The 15,524-nt window shown below is 51.6% G+C and overlaps 4 protein-coding genes across 4 annotated transcripts; all 4 read right to left on the reverse strand.

The window, feature by feature from the left end:
• Positions 1–1,321: 1,321 nt before the first annotated feature.
• ptc1 (Protein phosphatase 2C 1) lies at positions 1,322–3,155 on the reverse strand (the record flags this gene model as incomplete). Its single annotated transcript, XM_014692032.1, has 2 exons — positions 1,322–1,819; positions 1,884–3,155. 2 exons carry the CDS (start codon positions 3,153–3,155, stop codon positions 1,322–1,324), a joined length of 1,770 nt encoding a protein of 589 aa, XP_014547518.1.
• A 2,455-nt stretch (positions 3,156–5,610) lies between these two features.
• DID4 (DOA4-independent degradation protein 4) lies at positions 5,611–8,495 on the reverse strand (the record flags this gene model as incomplete). Its single annotated transcript, XM_014692033.1, has 6 exons — positions 5,611–5,745; positions 5,837–6,094; positions 6,194–6,469; positions 7,351–8,029; positions 8,231–8,370; positions 8,466–8,495. The coding sequence occupies 6 exons, from the start codon at positions 8,493–8,495 to the stop codon at positions 5,611–5,613; spliced, it is 1,518 nt and encodes a 505-aa protein (XP_014547519.1).
• Positions 8,496–9,198: 703 nt separating this feature from the next.
• Positions 9,199–9,732, reverse strand: tom22 (Mitochondrial import receptor subunit tom22; the record flags this gene model as incomplete). Its single annotated transcript, XM_014692034.1, has 2 exons — positions 9,199–9,572; positions 9,645–9,732. 2 exons carry the CDS (start codon positions 9,730–9,732, stop codon positions 9,199–9,201), a joined length of 462 nt encoding a protein of 153 aa, XP_014547520.1.
• Positions 9,733–14,028: 4,296 nt separating this feature from the next.
• G6M90_00g041780 (uncharacterized protein) lies at positions 14,029–14,352 on the reverse strand (the record flags this gene model as incomplete). Its single annotated transcript, XM_066130287.1, has 1 exon — positions 14,029–14,352. One exon carries the CDS (start codon positions 14,350–14,352, stop codon positions 14,029–14,031), a length of 324 nt encoding a protein of 107 aa, XP_065986580.1.
• Positions 14,353–15,524: the final 1,172 nt, after the last annotated feature.

Below are 15,524 nucleotides of genomic sequence, written 5' to 3' on the forward strand. Positions count from 1 at the left end.
GCCTTTGACGCGCCGGTGGGCGATTCGGCGCCTCGTTGCAACGAAAGCCCGGGCCGTGCCAGGGGTAACAGCACGTTACCATTGAACGGAGGGCACCGAGTTACTGGGCTGCTGAACTGCTCCGCCGCATCGACCTTTGTGGATTGATTGGCCAACGGTCGACCAAGAAAGAGACATGGACGGACAGAGAGAGGTCTGTGGTTTGTGGTGGCGCCCGCGTTTCCAAGTCGGTGCTCATCAAACACCTCGGCCACCTCCAGTTGAGCAGTTCGTTGTACTCCGTAACCAGAAAGGCGTCAACTCAAACGACTTGTCCGTATCAAACAACCACATGTTGCGTCTTCACCAGCAGCCGACCATTCTGACGTTGGGGACCCTTGCACCTCGTTCGCCGCCGTCGCCGCCCTGCTGGGATTGATAAAATTCCCCGACATCGCGCAAATGTCAAAACGGAAACATGGTCCCTCGTTACCACCTGCCTCCTTGGTACATAATTCCTACGTACAACTACGTAGGCATCTTGGTGCCGTAGCTCTACGAAGCTTGACGCAGTGGAAATCGCTGCACTGCCAATCCCCAACGATGCCACGTACAGAGTAGAGTAATTCCTACTAGACCAGATATGACAACACTAACTAGTACCTAGGTAGTAGTTATCTGGCGCTTTGTCGCTATGCAACCGCCCGTGCATGTCATGTCCTCCACACGGACGCCACCATCTTCTTTTTTTTGGCGTTGCTACCTAAGGATCCAGGGAACTGGCTACCAATTGTTCTGTGCGTTGACTTTAAAAAAAAATATAAAAAAGGAGTAAAAAGGAGGAGGGGAGGATGAATGAGAATGAATGAATGAATGAATGAATGACAAAAAGAAAAGCGTCAAAGCGCCGGCATTATCCAAAGCAACCCCATTCGGCTCATTCAGTCTCTTATAATATTAGGCTGTTGATTGCCAACCTCTGTCAAAAAGAAAACCATTCATTGATTGCAAATAACTTCTGAGACCAACAAGTGTATGGCCAACACGAATGTCCGATGCCCGATTCATTCATACATGTCTACCTGGGTGGTTCTACATACAGTCCCTTCACTACAAATCGAGTCGAGTCGAGCCGAGTCGAGCCGAGCCGAAACGGCACACCGAGCCCAAATATCCATCTTAAGAAACAAAAATTCATAATGCAAATATAATTGAAAGCAGAAAATGGGGGTTGCTAATTTGAAGGCATATTTCAACTTGCCCGTCGTCTCTTGTCTGTCGTCATACCAATGTCATGCCTAATCAGACGTGTGCATGTCCGCAACTAGCACGCCAAGTGCCTTCATTTCTCGGGCCCCTCATCAGGTTTTGTTGCAGCCTCTGCCGCCTCCGGGGCGTCTTTGCCTTTTGTTGACACTTCGGGGCTGTCGTCCTCCGCAACAGCGCTCTCTGTCTCCTCCGCGACAGGCTCACTCAGCGTAGTCACAATGAATTCTCCTCCCTCTCTAGGTATCGTGTCATATCCCCGACCGCTATTGCTGGCAGACACTCCAACTGCAGGCACGGTACCTTCGGCGATTGCCTGCTTGGTGTCCGATACGATCTTCTCAGCTTCACTGACCCTGGCCGCCGCGATGCGGTCCGATCCGCCTTCACTCTCACTAGTACTCACGCCTTGGGCTACCGTAGAAGTCTTATCAAAGCGAACAATCATGCAGGACAAATTGTCGGTGCTGAATCTACTCAAAGCATGGTCTACCAGCTGTTTTGACGCAGCGATTGGATCTTGGACGTCCCGGACTAGATCGACAGCTTCCTGGTCGCTACAAACGTCCCACAACTATGAAGAAAGAAATCCAGTTAGCCAGTTAAACCTGCCTATTCCACTCAGGAACTTGACTTACCCCATCGCATGCAATGATGATGAATTCGTCCGTATCAGATTGTATAACAGTTTCTGTCGTGTATGGGTGGCTGGTGACAAGTTCCTTCATATATGCGTCACCTAGTGCACGGGTCACTGCCAGAACGCCGTTGACACGATTATTCAAAATCAGCCCGCCGGCATTGGCAATCCGTTTGCCTTCATTCTCGTCACTTCCCTTGTGGTCATATGACAGCCGCAACGCCTTGCCGCCACGACATAGGATAATGCGAGCATCGCCGACATTAGCCGTGTATAAAATGCGTTGCCTGGTGGTGGGCAGCTTCGGCTTCAGTTGAGTGTCGGTAGAGGAGGCAGAAGCCGTACGGCCACGCGGCGAACTAGATGGCTTGTCTTTATCAGGGTTGTTTGCCTCGTTCGTCTTGGGTGTCTGTTTCGTCGCCCCCGCAGCAGGTTTCTCATTGGAGACACGATCCTCCCATCGCAACACGGCAATGGCAGCCGTACAGCCGCTATTCTTCAGTGGGAGTTTTTCTAGCTGTGTGTCCACCGTGGTGAAGGTCTGATCTAGTAACTCCGGTACAGCCACATTTGGATTTTTTCGAATAACATCCTCGAGAATAAGATGAAGCTTCTTCCCGCACCAGTCAGCAGCAAAAGTACCAGCATGGCCATCAAAGATGGCAAAGTATCCGTTGTCGGATTCCAACATCTCGTTGCCAGTTCCTTCCGAGTCGTTCTTCTCGGACTTGGCTTTGGACGGGGCGTCGCTATTGGGCTGAGGAGTCGCCAAGAAGTTGTACAAGAATGCGTGGGTGTCTTCCATGGTCCGACGACATTTCTTGTTCCTATCTTCCCAAACGCCGACTCGGAATGTAGACTTCGGGCCGGGTAACGATTCGCCGGCGGAATTGTTATGCTGGCCCTGCGGGACTGCCAAGGCGGGATCTTGCTTACCCAACTTCTGCAAAGGCGTCTGGGCACTCAGATCGGAGTTTCCACGACCGACCTGGGAGAAGTTCAAGGTATTCTTAGCCGATGCCAGGAAACTGCTCGCTTTGCTCCCGACACCGCTGCTCCTACGTTTCTTATCCGTAGATCCCCCGGTGTCATTATAGCGGGGGCTGCCATTGCCACTTCGTTTCTCTCCGCTCGCAGGCGAGGTAATAGCCGTCTTGATGGGAGCCGGAGGGTTGGCTTTAGGACTTGAGCCGGGCGAAGGAGGCTTTGTTTCAGCTTTCGATTCGCTCTCTGTCTTTAGTCCTGGAGAATTGGAACCCCCGCCAAACATTCTATTCAGCAGGCTTCCCCCTTGAGAGGAGAGACTGCGGCGCTTGTTGCCTGCCAGCTTTGTGGAGGTGAGGCAAGACTCTGGGTGGGGAGTATTGTGTTGAGCAAGAACGTAACAAAGGCCCCGATGCCGTCAAAGACAGTCGCGGGGTTTGTTGAATATATAAAACAACGACAATGAGAAAAGAATATACGACCACTGAGCCCAAAATAATCCTCGTCAGGGGGGGAGGTGGGAGGAAAATAGGACTCGAATCTGGTAAGTTGATGTAGTAGCTCTAGATAATTGTTTGATCACGGGCGGAAATAGCAGCGACAGTACGGAGTTCGGGTGTAAAATGACGGTTCAAAATTCGAAGAGGCTAGGACAGCTATCGATAGAAGTTAGAAATATTGTAGAGGCAGTGTGAGGAGGTGGCATGAGTTATATGGAAAATGTGACAATGGATGGGGGTATGCTGTGGCGTCCAAATGCCTAAAAATGGCGTCCAAGGGAGCGCCCGGCGGTATAGGCGAAAGACAGCTGTCGAACAATCAATGGCCGCGGCTAAAATGACTGTTGCGCAGACTTGTCTGAATGTTTGCTCCGGTTGAAACGCCACCCATGATATGCCACCACATGGTCACGAGTGACGGCGTCGGCGTCGGACAAAACGATGGCAGAGCTAAGAAGACATGGGCACCAAAAGAAAAAGGGACGCCGTAGTTACAACGACGACGACATACCAGAGTGCCTAGCAAGAAGAGCGGCGTGAACAGGGCCGTCCGGGGGTGACGGTGGACAGGAAAGTGCGGCAGTGTCAACCAGTGCTTGGGTAGCAAAGGTTCGACTGGTACGACGCAATGCGAGAGGCAACAGCCCGGTGGCGTGTCTACTATCGGGATGAGGCCGTACGATGGCCGTCTCGCTGGTGAAGGCGGTGTTGACAAACGGAGGAACAGTGGTGAGGGTGTGTAGGTGTCGCAGAGACGTGTGTTCCGACGACGTCTGGGTGACGGTGACCAAGGTCGGACTGTCGACTGGGTTGGTCGATTGGGCTGGGCGACGACGGGTGTTAGCGCTGGACGAAATGCAGGAGAAATGGACAGCGCTTGACCGTGCTCAAACGAGCAAATGAGGGGTCTTTCTCAGTTCTAAGGTTGGTGGCGGACTGGCATCCGGAGGCTCTGGCGGGGTTATGGACAGCCTGGCTGCGCAGCTGGCTGGGGCAGCTGGCTGGGGGGGGGGAATTACTACTTAACAATGTACGGAGTACGGAAGTGCCTGCCAGGTACCTAAAGTAAGGGCAGGGCAGGATCTGCTGGGGTAGATGCTAGATGCCCAACATGCAACATGTCAATCGCCTATTCCCTCGGTCCTTACTTTGCAAAGTATGCAAGTACCTCCGTACGCACTAATACGTATTGTCATTCTATTATTAACGAGCATTGGGGAGCTCCGGATGTCTCTCTCCGCCGGTTCCTGTTGGGCGTTGGCGCTCTGGACCCAGACGACGTCACCAGCCAGAGTGGCTGAGCAGCTCCGCGTCAAGCTAAGTCGAGTCGGGAGTGACGGGTGATTGATTGGGGCCATTCCGCAGTCTGAACGCGTTACCGAGTACCGTTCGGCGCGCCCGTTGATAACAGCGTGTTCCGACAAAGGCCCGGACATCCGGACGCAACAAGGTTGCTTGACTGCTCCGTGTTCCTGACAATTTGTTGAACACTTCAGTCTGGGGTCTGCTTGGAATCGGCATGGCACGCCCTTCCAGTGCTTCTCCCAACCATCACTCTACCAAATGTACCGACCGACCTACAGGCATCTGCAGAGCATCAATACATTCCATTCCCCGATATTCCATGTCCATAGTAAATAAAGTCTACAATAGTCAGTCCGTCTTCAGAGTTTGCTCCGTCTGTCCTTTATCCTGCACATGTCCTCCTCCCATTCAATGTTTCCCCTGCCCCCCCACAGCCCCTATTTTCGCACGAGGTCATGCGGCATCTAATACACGGCAGCAGCTCGCGGGTTCTTCGGAATATTCGCGGTCAATCAAACTCATGGTCAATCAGAGCATTAGCGAGGCGCATTCATATCCTTCTGCGCTCATGTCATTGCCATGACGCTCTTTGTTCTGGACCTTGTTTGCTGGTCTGACAGTTGATAATCCCAAAATTGCCAACAGCATAATTGCCAACAGCATGAAACCAAGATATATTCCAGCCCGCGAGCTACTATGCGAGAAACAACGCTTAAACCTGCCGGGGGCAAACTGGGCCGGCATACCACAAAAAAGCATCGTCTTCGTCTTTCGTCTCTCTAAAACTCAAAACGCCTCAGTGGAGAAAAGGAAAGAGAAAAGAAAAAAATCGCCCAGCCTCTGCGATAGTCGTCGTCCGTAAAAAAAAGTACGTAGATGTACGGAGTAGTATAGTAAAGTGATGTCTCGCACACCGAAAGTGATCATCGCGCCACTTTACTTCTTCAGACTATCAAGTCGGGCCTGAAGGTCATCATCAACTGGGTCACCACCACTCCCTCCGCCAACAGCCTGTGCAATTTTGCCTTCCGCAATAGCAGGGTTGCCTATGGCCGTTGGTGTCTCCCCAAGCTGCCAGATACGTCAGCCTACTCGCTTACTTTGGCAAATCCACGGCAAAATGAAGGGTCAAAAAACAGTGGCCTGTTGGGGGATAACTTACGGATTGGTTGAAATCAATGCCGATTTCTTCCAAGACTTGTTCGACCACTTCATCGCCCTCTTCTTCGACACCAACATCCATGGCATCGTCGACGGCATCATCCATCATCTCCTGCCTCTGCTCCATGATGTCGTTTTCTCGTTCAAACTCCATGGCGATTCGCTGAAGCTGGGGTAAGTTCATTGACTTGTTCATACTCCCCAGGGCCATCGTGGCCCCTTTCATAGCTTGCATCATTTGTTCGTTCGTTCGGTACGTCTGTTTTGAAAGTGTCTCGTGTCAGCCGTCGCCTTGTTCTTCACCAAAGTGAACTCTCCCAGCTATTCCCCATGTGTATGTATGGATTGCTCGTCGTACCTGGAGCCGTAATGAGATCTTTTGTAGTTGGCTGCGCATTGAAAAGAACTTTTCGATATACCGCCTCGTGCGGACCAAGTCCTTGGCCTGGATCTTGCAAGCGCCCATCTGCCCGTTCTTGGCGCTGGTCTTGATCTGCTGTATCAGCGTCTTCTCCTGCTTCTCCAGCTTGACGCGCGTTTGGTCGAGTTCTCGGATCGCCTTGTCGAGCATTCGCTGGTTCTTGCGTAGACGCTCAGCCGGCGTCATGCGCTTCCCAAAGGCCCATTCAAGGATCTGTAGGTTCTTGGTTAGCCACGCACTCTCCTGCCTTGACGGGGACCGTTAGCTGGTAAGTAGTTGGTGTTGACGGACATTCATGGTTTCCGCTGAGGACGACCTTGCTCCCGCAGCGACAGGTCAATTTTCAGAGACTTTGAATTTGTCGCAAAATATTCTTGCAGCGAGCCGTGGCACCATATACCCCAGGCCGACATGAAGGTTGCCTAGTCGAGATCAAGGAAGTGCACATGTGGTTTGTCGCCGCCGCTCCTCCCACCTAGGTGTACGTACATACAAGGTGCAGGCTGCGGCAAAGCCAGGGTTGATGCTGGTTGGCTTGGCAGCCGCGGTTCAACTGGCTGTTAGCCTTTTTCGGGCGCCACGGCGGGACGTCATGACATCTAGAGTGTCATCGCGCGCTAAATTGCAGCCTTGGATTTGACCACATCCAACATCAATCAAAAATGAACATTGAACGCAAATACCCAGGTACCTAGTAGTTCTCGAAATGGGAAAGTTGAGCCGCATAAGACTCAACAATAGTGTTTACCAACGTCACACGTTCAAATTTCGGTCTAAACACATTCTGTGCCATCTAGACGTCTAAGTTTGCCGTTGATTGCCATCACGCTTTCCACATTATATCCCGCAATCGCTGTTTTTCTTGCTCTCCAGCAAATATGCCCTCGATTCCCTGCCGAGCCAAAGCGCATATCTGAGAACGGTCGAGATGGAAATGTTGGGCCACTAGTCGGTATTCGTTCGAAAGGAGGCTCCCAAACACACCTACATCGTCCGTCTAGTAGGGCCTTTGTCAGTTTTCGTCTGGATCCATCTACCCGGCTCCTCTCCATTCGGAGAAGACGCAGAGACATGGACGGGCCATCTAGACTTACCGCTAGCGAAATCTTGGGGCCCTTGACGCCCTTCCAATGCCCAAAGTGGTGGCCTTCAAACCCCCCATGGACCATTTCCGCCTGCACATTGCAGCTCAGACAGAGCTCCAGGCACAGTTCCCTTTCTACAATTACCTTCCTAGCTTCCTCGTCCTCCCATATTACATGTCCCAATCGGCCGGGATTCCAAGAAAGCAGCGTGCGGAGCTCATCGTGAGATCCACTGGCCTCTGCTTCTGCAAAATGAACAGTAATCCCCAACCCGGCTCTAGAGGCCTGCTCAAAGACGGGAGTGAACACGGCAACTTCTCCCCCGGGACGAGCAGTGGGATCTCCGCACAAGTCGATGCCGACAACGCCGCACTTATTTGTGTCTTGTAGACGAATTGCGAGGTCGAGGATAGATTCTGCCGTACGAATGGAATGGCGGCGATCGATAGACAATATCAGACGAGTATGCAGTTGGGGGTGAAGCGATTCAAACTCTTCAATAGCGCCGAGGAGGACTGTGATGTACGCCTCTGCAGACATGGTGGTTGTGGATCGCGGAGTGGTGCGCAGCTCTAGATACACAACGCCGTCGGCCAGGAAGTCTTGTAGCACACTATTTATCGCGTAGCGGATCGATTCTTCGTCCGTGAGAAGATTGTAGATGTAGCTGCTGAAGAGTGGGAAGAAACTGCAGGCTCTCCATTAGTTTCCCGAGGCAAACTTGACGAGCCAGAGGGCAATACGCCACTTCATGCGAGTATAGTATCTTGCTGCAATATTCTGCCATACCATTACACGTCCACGTACAAACCTGGCAAACACCATGTGCAATCTAAGCATGCTACGATGCCTTGGACTTTGCGGTGGAAAGTTGGCAACAGTCACTCACGTCTGAAGGTTATAGTCGTGTTTGCCCTCGGGCATGACTACCCGCGGGTCTTCTAGATCAGTTTGGCCTGACGCTTTCTTCCTTTTCCAAATCTCGTGTAATGTTGGACGGGAAACACTTCCAGTCAGGTGGGCATGTAGCTACAGCCAAGTCCATAGGTTAGCATCGCCGGGCCTGTTACGCAAAGTTGGCGCTCGGGTCGTGATTCATCCTCCTCCTGTCCATACAAGCTTACCTCAATCTTTGGTAACAGCACGTAGTCCATTGCGAGCCAAATTTGCACTTCAATTCTCAGTGGTCAGGCGAGGTAATGGAGTTCTCCGAAGCACGCCTTTCCAAGTTGACGACACCCCGCCCGAGTCGATGCTACCCTACATTTGGTTGGGCGATACTAGTCAAGCTTCAATATTCGTTCGACCTGATGAGTGGCTTTACCCGTCTTGTGAGTTGATATCTACAACGGCCAAAGAACACCAATCTGTTGAGTTTCATCGGGTGCGGGCTTCGGCTTTTTCAACAACGAAAATACAGCGATAGTGCCAGCCATGAAGAGCCTCTGCTCAAGGCACATCTGACACAGATGGAGATTTTCACCGCGAGTGTTGGTGTTCATTATCCACATTGTACAAGTCAGAGAATCAAAGTCTAAGGTACAGTGACAAAATACATGCGAACCTGCCCGTCATAGGAGATGAGATTGAAAACAAGATGAAAAAAATCCACTCCCATATCCCCCCCTATTTTCATTTCCTACCCCAATTCGTATTTATATTACCAAGCCCGGTTTCCCGGTCGGTCGTGTTTCATCAAGCGGTGACGCGAAACTCTCAGCTCTTGTCCCGACACAGTATTGTACAGAAAAGGGCGCTATCAACGTGTCCTCTTAAATTTGGCTCGTGGTAGAGATTGTCGTCGGGGCGCACAATGTCTCAAGAAATTTCCGGCATAATCCAATTATAGTGAAGAGATTACAGCGATGGCTTAGCCTGGCCATCACCCAGGGCGGCTCCAACTTTATCAGCAGTGTTCTGCTCGGAGCCGGCGGTCAGCAGCTCGCCACCGGTCTGTCGCATGTTGTACTCCTGCTCCATGGCAGTAAGTTGCTGGTCCTCAGCAAAGGACAGAGCAAAAGGTACGCCAAAGAATAGAGCAGAGGTGGTAATGACCCAGGCACCCTTGCCACTGAATGACAATACGCTCCAGGCCTTGCTGGAAATGGAGTTGACACGGCTGGAGATCCAACCTCTCGTTGTCGGGGGGACAATATCTCGAAGTGCGTACAGGCGTTCTGCTAGGGTCTCATTGGAGGGGTCGTAGTCAGAGTCGTTGGAGATTTCAGAGTCTACCAAGGGTTCGTCAGTCAAAATGCTTCTGCTTCAATCTCCTGAAATAGTTGGCGGTGATGGGAACGAACCAGTATCAGTGAAGTCATCGTCATCGACATCAGGGCCAGCCTGGGAGGACTGGAAATGCTCGTCCTCAACTTCGGTGAGAGTGACCATTTTGGCGGATAGGGAGGATGGCTACAGTTAAAACTGTGTCGTCGTTAAGAGGTTGGGCAACCTGCGAGATTCCCCGTCCAATGAGAAAGGCGATGAAGGCGCAAGCAGCTCGTGAAAAGGTATACGGTGGGAATTAAATGATACAGGGTCGCTTATACGGGACCGCACTAGCAACTTGGGTGTAATGCGGATTGCCTGCTGATGTTCGCGATATGGGCGTGTGGCCGTTGATTTGGAGAACTGCGTCACGGAGGCTCCGTACTCTCTCAAAATTTTTGGCTCGGAGCTGGTGCTAGCCCAGCTGACCAGGGTGTTGCTCTCATCTGGAGGTAAGGAAATGAGACGTCACGTGCCGGAGTTCCACACAACTAGGTTGGGGGCTTGGTAACTCTCGGGAGAGTGAGAATACGACTTACTACCGAAAATAACTAACCCGGACGTAACAAAAACAGGACTTTGTGAGCCCTGTGAACCATAACGCCTTTCATACTTGTGTGTTTCATCAAAGCCCGAAAGCTGCGAATGGAGGAAGCGCGGCTTTAGTCCTGGGTATTCTGCGAAGCATACATAGGTTACACGGACCAATCTTATAACCTGATTGGCTACTCCGTACAAACCACAGTATTGGGCAAAATCACTCTGTACTTGCCTTGCAATTCTTTGGAAAGTGAATGTAGGACGAAACAAGCACATCTTCAACTAAATAAACCTCGACCTTGCCAGTGTATTTCAGAAGGGAATTTTTGCCACGTAAAAAAATTGCCGTGCATGTATAATGCACTCGTATGAAAGAGATGCTGTAAGCTCATTACAGCTGGTATAGGGTATTTGACATGTCGATTGAGTGTGTTGGTGTGTTCAGACTCGGGGCATTGTAAAAGATGCATATTGAGGATATATCCCGGTGTCAAATTGTTTCATGTCCAAGACTACTGTACTATAAACATGTGCATGAACGCGATTGAAAGCCGAGAAGCGAAATTGAAAGAAAGGAATTGTGATATAAATTACGGGTTGCGCATAGTCATGTGGTTTGCAATGCCTCGTTGCTGGGTCCTAAAGCAGGGGGCTCGTTCGCTCCAGTCCAGTCTGGATCTAGGGTGTACGAATAGTGTAAAATAACGGCCAATTCTAACCATGGAAAGAACCAAATTATGGACAAAAGGCAGTACTTGCCCTGGACCAGCAAGCGCGAGTCGAGTACATACATACATTGCAACTGTTATTCAACTACCGTTGCCTTGGACCCTAAGATTCGGCATCGTCGGGCACGAATGAGAGATTGGATAATTTCGCATGCCCCAGCCCCGTTTTGCCATCGCTGCCGACACCAACACAGCAGGGCACGTGGCCACTCCGCGGGGGCGAGGCAGACGAGCAGAAGAATGTTGGCCGAGGGATCTGAATTCCTCCCTTGAATGTTATTGATAATACTCCGTACATGGTCTTGTCTGGGGACAGCCGGATCACACCCCCTGTGAGCTGTCACCTGCCGGCCATGAAGGCATCGTGACCACCCAACACCAACTGGCGAGCCAAAATTACGCAGGAGCATCGCGCTGTGGCGCATTTTGGCTGCTGCAAAAGGTTCAGCGTCGGGCGTCAACGGGCGCAATGGAGCAAATCCCGAGCGCTTTGGCTCGAGGCAAACGGCGTGCCGGCATGGCCGACGAGAATTGGGGCCGGGCATCCCATAATCCTCCACCTGTACTCCGTACCTGTGTATGTATAATGTTTCCCTGCGCTAGGCTGCTTCTACTTGAGAAATGAGAGGGCATATGTGACCGTGGCATATTGCTTACGCGAGAAAATCCATCGCGCGAGGTCGCGTGCCCCTCTGACGGGACACAATGACCAAAGAAAGCCATGATGATGCTGGTGATGCTGAGCGGATTGAGCCATCTGATGCGCCATCCCAGCTGCATATGGTAACTTCGCAATTGGCAGATGCAGAATGCTGATGGCGTCGCCATGATAATCAGCCGGAACGGAGTGCATGATGCCACATGGACTTTCAGAATTCCATGTATCATGTACGAAGCATGTATGCAACTCGGTACTCGGTACTCGATCCCTCATACAAGAACGTATCTGGGCCACGTCCTCTGTATGTTTTCAAGTTGCATGTCATCGTCATTTCTGCTGCATGGCCGATATTTCCGTCTTCGCAGCAATCGCCAGCCTCATTCCCCCCGGGTGCAACCGACACAAGGAGTACCATTCAGGAACCTGCCATTCAATCGACGTTCCAATACAGAGTCACATATGCATACATACGTGTAATAGTAGTGGAAATGCAACCTCCGAATGCAAGTGAGTGTCATTGCCGGAGTCACACAGCATTTCGAATGCACGCAACACTCGGATCGAGGCTGTAACGAGCGAGGGCCTCGCCCACTCGCAGCAGCAGCAGCAACAACAACAATAATAGTAATCATAACAGCGCCCCCTCACTCTGTGCTCGCTTGGGCGGTGCAAAAATAGCAGCCGGAGGGATCCCGCTTGAGAAAATCCGGGGATCGGCTCCAAAGAGTCATGGGGGCGGATGGCTAGACTCAGAAGCCCAGTTCGGAAGGGCGGAAACATTCAAGATGGAGAATTCAATGTTGTCTTTTAATGCAAGGGAAGTGGCAGGGGGAGTGGCAGCCTGGCGCAACATTGGGACATCAATTCGATGCATGCACATGTGCACGCAATTGACATTAAGCGCTGTACATAATAGCACGGAGTATCCAGGTACCTCCATGCAGGCGGGTGCAGAGAACCACTGAGCCTCGAGTGCAGTATACATGCACATGTGTACTCCGTACCACTCGGGGAAACTGGCAGTTGTCACCGCAACTCCAAATTACTTGGGTGGCAAAAAAAAAACAACAACAAAAAAAAGACAGATACATAACAATACAAAACTTGCTCCATCCAGTAGCACAAGACGAAAATACCAAAAAAAAAATAAATCAAATGCTGCACGCACGGCATACTCCGTAGCCGCTTATCCGCTTGCCGTTCATGCCCATGTTGGCCGGTTGGCCAGTGGGTTACGTGCGAAGCCTGGTGATGATGTGCTTGGGGACTTCATCGAATCGACTCCGCCGCTTGTACGTAAGACGTGTCTCCAGAAGGGCCAGAAGGGCCAGTAGTGGCATTTGATCAGCCATCGTGACCAATGCACAGGGATACTCGACCCCAGCGGTTGGGGTACGGCAAAGCCTGCGTTTTTGTTTTGGAAAAGGCTAATAAGACACGGACCCGTGTTCAAGCTTTTCATTTTTGTCTTTTTTTACCAAAGGGGAGAAGAAGGGTAAAGGAAAATGCGCCATCTGTTGCATGGATTGGCTTTTTCTCTCTCTCCCTGTTGTCCTCGTGATCAATGCTCGTGCCAGAAAAGGCGAAAAGCCAGTGCCCCCTTTTTTGCTTTGGGACCTTTTTTTACTCTGTATACTCCGTCCCTGCTCGCTCGCAATAGCACAAATAAGCGTGACGCGGGTGGGGGCTCGAACATCATGTTGACCCTTTTTGGGTTCGTTGGCGCAGTACAGTGCATTGCGGTATGGCTACTCCATGTTCCGTCAATGCCTTGCTGGCATCGTTGCGTTGCTGTCGGGAACCGGATAGACGGCCCAGTGCTCATTTTGCTTGGCTGTTCGTTGTTACAGGTGACGCCTCGTTCCGTCCAGTACGACCAGACTTTGCATTGTGTACATATATACATTGTGTACTGGTTGGTTGTAGCAAGCACAGCTCCCGAGTGAAGTCCACGACTTGTTGCCAATGGCCGACAGCTACAGCACGCGAAGCTCAACTTGTATGGAATCAAATTGTATGATAGCCACATGTCAGGGGCGAGAAGCCAGAGGCCCAAGGAATGCCCAACCAGATGTATGTATTGAAGCCTGGAGCGCGCAATATGCACGGCGGGCGACGGAAAGCCATGCTGAAGATTTGCGCCCTCCGTCGATGCTCAAAGATGCTTCGTATTCCACCGCGTGCGAATAAAGTTGTTCCATATTTGTCAGATGCATTGCATTAACACGGTCTCCATAACACCAAAGCCACTGCCTAGTTCTCCCGAGCTTCCATCATGTGCCAATATTTGCAAGGCATATAGTTGCATCATGGGTGTCAACGGCTTCAAAATCGTGCACCAGCTACATGTGTGATTGGGCCAGACACTCGCTGTACTTGACTCCACGAGTACACATCCACGGCGGTGGAAATGGCCCAAGAGAACACCTGGGCTTGATCAAGTCAACGCCCGCATATCCATCCTCGCGGCGCGCGTCCTGAAGGCTGCTATTATGCATTTGACGCATCATCGTTGACAATATACCACTTGTGCGCGTCGGTAGCAAACCATGTGCGGAGGAAGAGGCGGCGGCGGCGGCAGCGGCGAGGGCGTGCAGCGAGCGTCGCTGGCCGCTGGGGGCGTAAGAAAGTCCACCAGTGGATCGGCTCAGGTGCCTGGGCTTCCATCTGATAGGTCACGCCGAATCGCTGCGGGCAGCCATAACTGCGATCAAGTAAAACGGGGGTAATGGAAACGTCAACCGGTAGGGATGGAGAAAGCTGGGGGTAATAGAAACCGGGAATGGCTTCGTTCAGGTGGTCCAGCTGGCGCATGAGTGATCAGCCTGTGCACAACCCAGCTCCCTGCTGGCACGGCAGTTCGATTATTCCTATCCTGCATCACTAGCCCGCCGCCAGCTATTCTCACCGGGAACCTTCAAAGTTGAATTGAAAGCTGCCAACTGGTCCTAATGTTGTCCAAACAGGGACGGTGCGCCTGCCTCCGGGGGTGCCGGCCGACGGTTCTGGTGGAGATGGATGTTTCTGGTCCGGTGTGGCTCCAGTTTCCAGCGGCGTGTGGCCTGTCACCACCACTCATCCCCCCCCAAGCCCTCTCATCGTCCTCCGGCGGACCCCCGGAGGTGGACCCCGACCGAATGGCGCTGCAACTGCTATTGTCCAAGTGGATTTCCCATGTTTGAATATTTTCCACCATGACGGGCGCCAATCAAGGGAAATGCCCAATTCTTTTGCACTCTCGTCAGGTTAGCACTGTGGAATAGACAATGGCAGCGTCATTTTCTGCAAGTACCAGACCAAATGCAATTGACGCTCAGCAGCATCTGCCCGACTCATGTCCGCCCGGCCATCAAGTATTGGCCGTAGGCAAGCTTATTTAGGCAATGAGCGACAGGTCTCGGGTATGCATGCGCCTCCTGAATGGAAAGTACCAAGCGCTCTGAGATGCGGAGTACTTGCGTATGATTTGAATGATATGCGAGTGATCAAGTGTGAATATGGGCCTTTCCTTGCCGCCACACTTGATCCATCTCCGGTCCCCGCGCCGTCCGTCGCCGCCTCCGACGCCCCGTGCCATGCCGCCGTGATGTTTTCGAGATGACTTGTTCTCTCGCTGATGGACATCATGTCAAGAGGAGAGAAGATAGAGTCAAAGAATGCAACTTATCCTGCAAAATCGTCTAATGTATAGATACTGGGCGTGCTTTCGGTGCTTGAACAAGCCGATATCTGAGACATGGCTCCCCCGGAACCTCGTCGCCAAACAAAGCGGTAAAAGACGGAGATGAGGGGGTACTGATTTTCGTGTAAAATCCTCATACACGCCATCTGCATCACGCTAGTCCCTTATAGTCAATTCGACCTTGTTTGCTTTTACGTGTTGTAGAGAAAAGAGCTGTCAACTTCCAGCTACAGAACATCCGCAGCAACAACACAAGTGTGTGGTAGATCATACGAAGAGGTGAATACACACATAGCATTGTGGT

Source organism: Metarhizium brunneum, chromosome 2, assembly GCF_013426205.1.
Source record: "Metarhizium brunneum chromosome 2, complete sequence".
In the NCBI taxonomy this organism is placed as follows: domain Eukaryota; kingdom Fungi; phylum Ascomycota; class Sordariomycetes; order Hypocreales; family Clavicipitaceae; genus Metarhizium; species Metarhizium brunneum.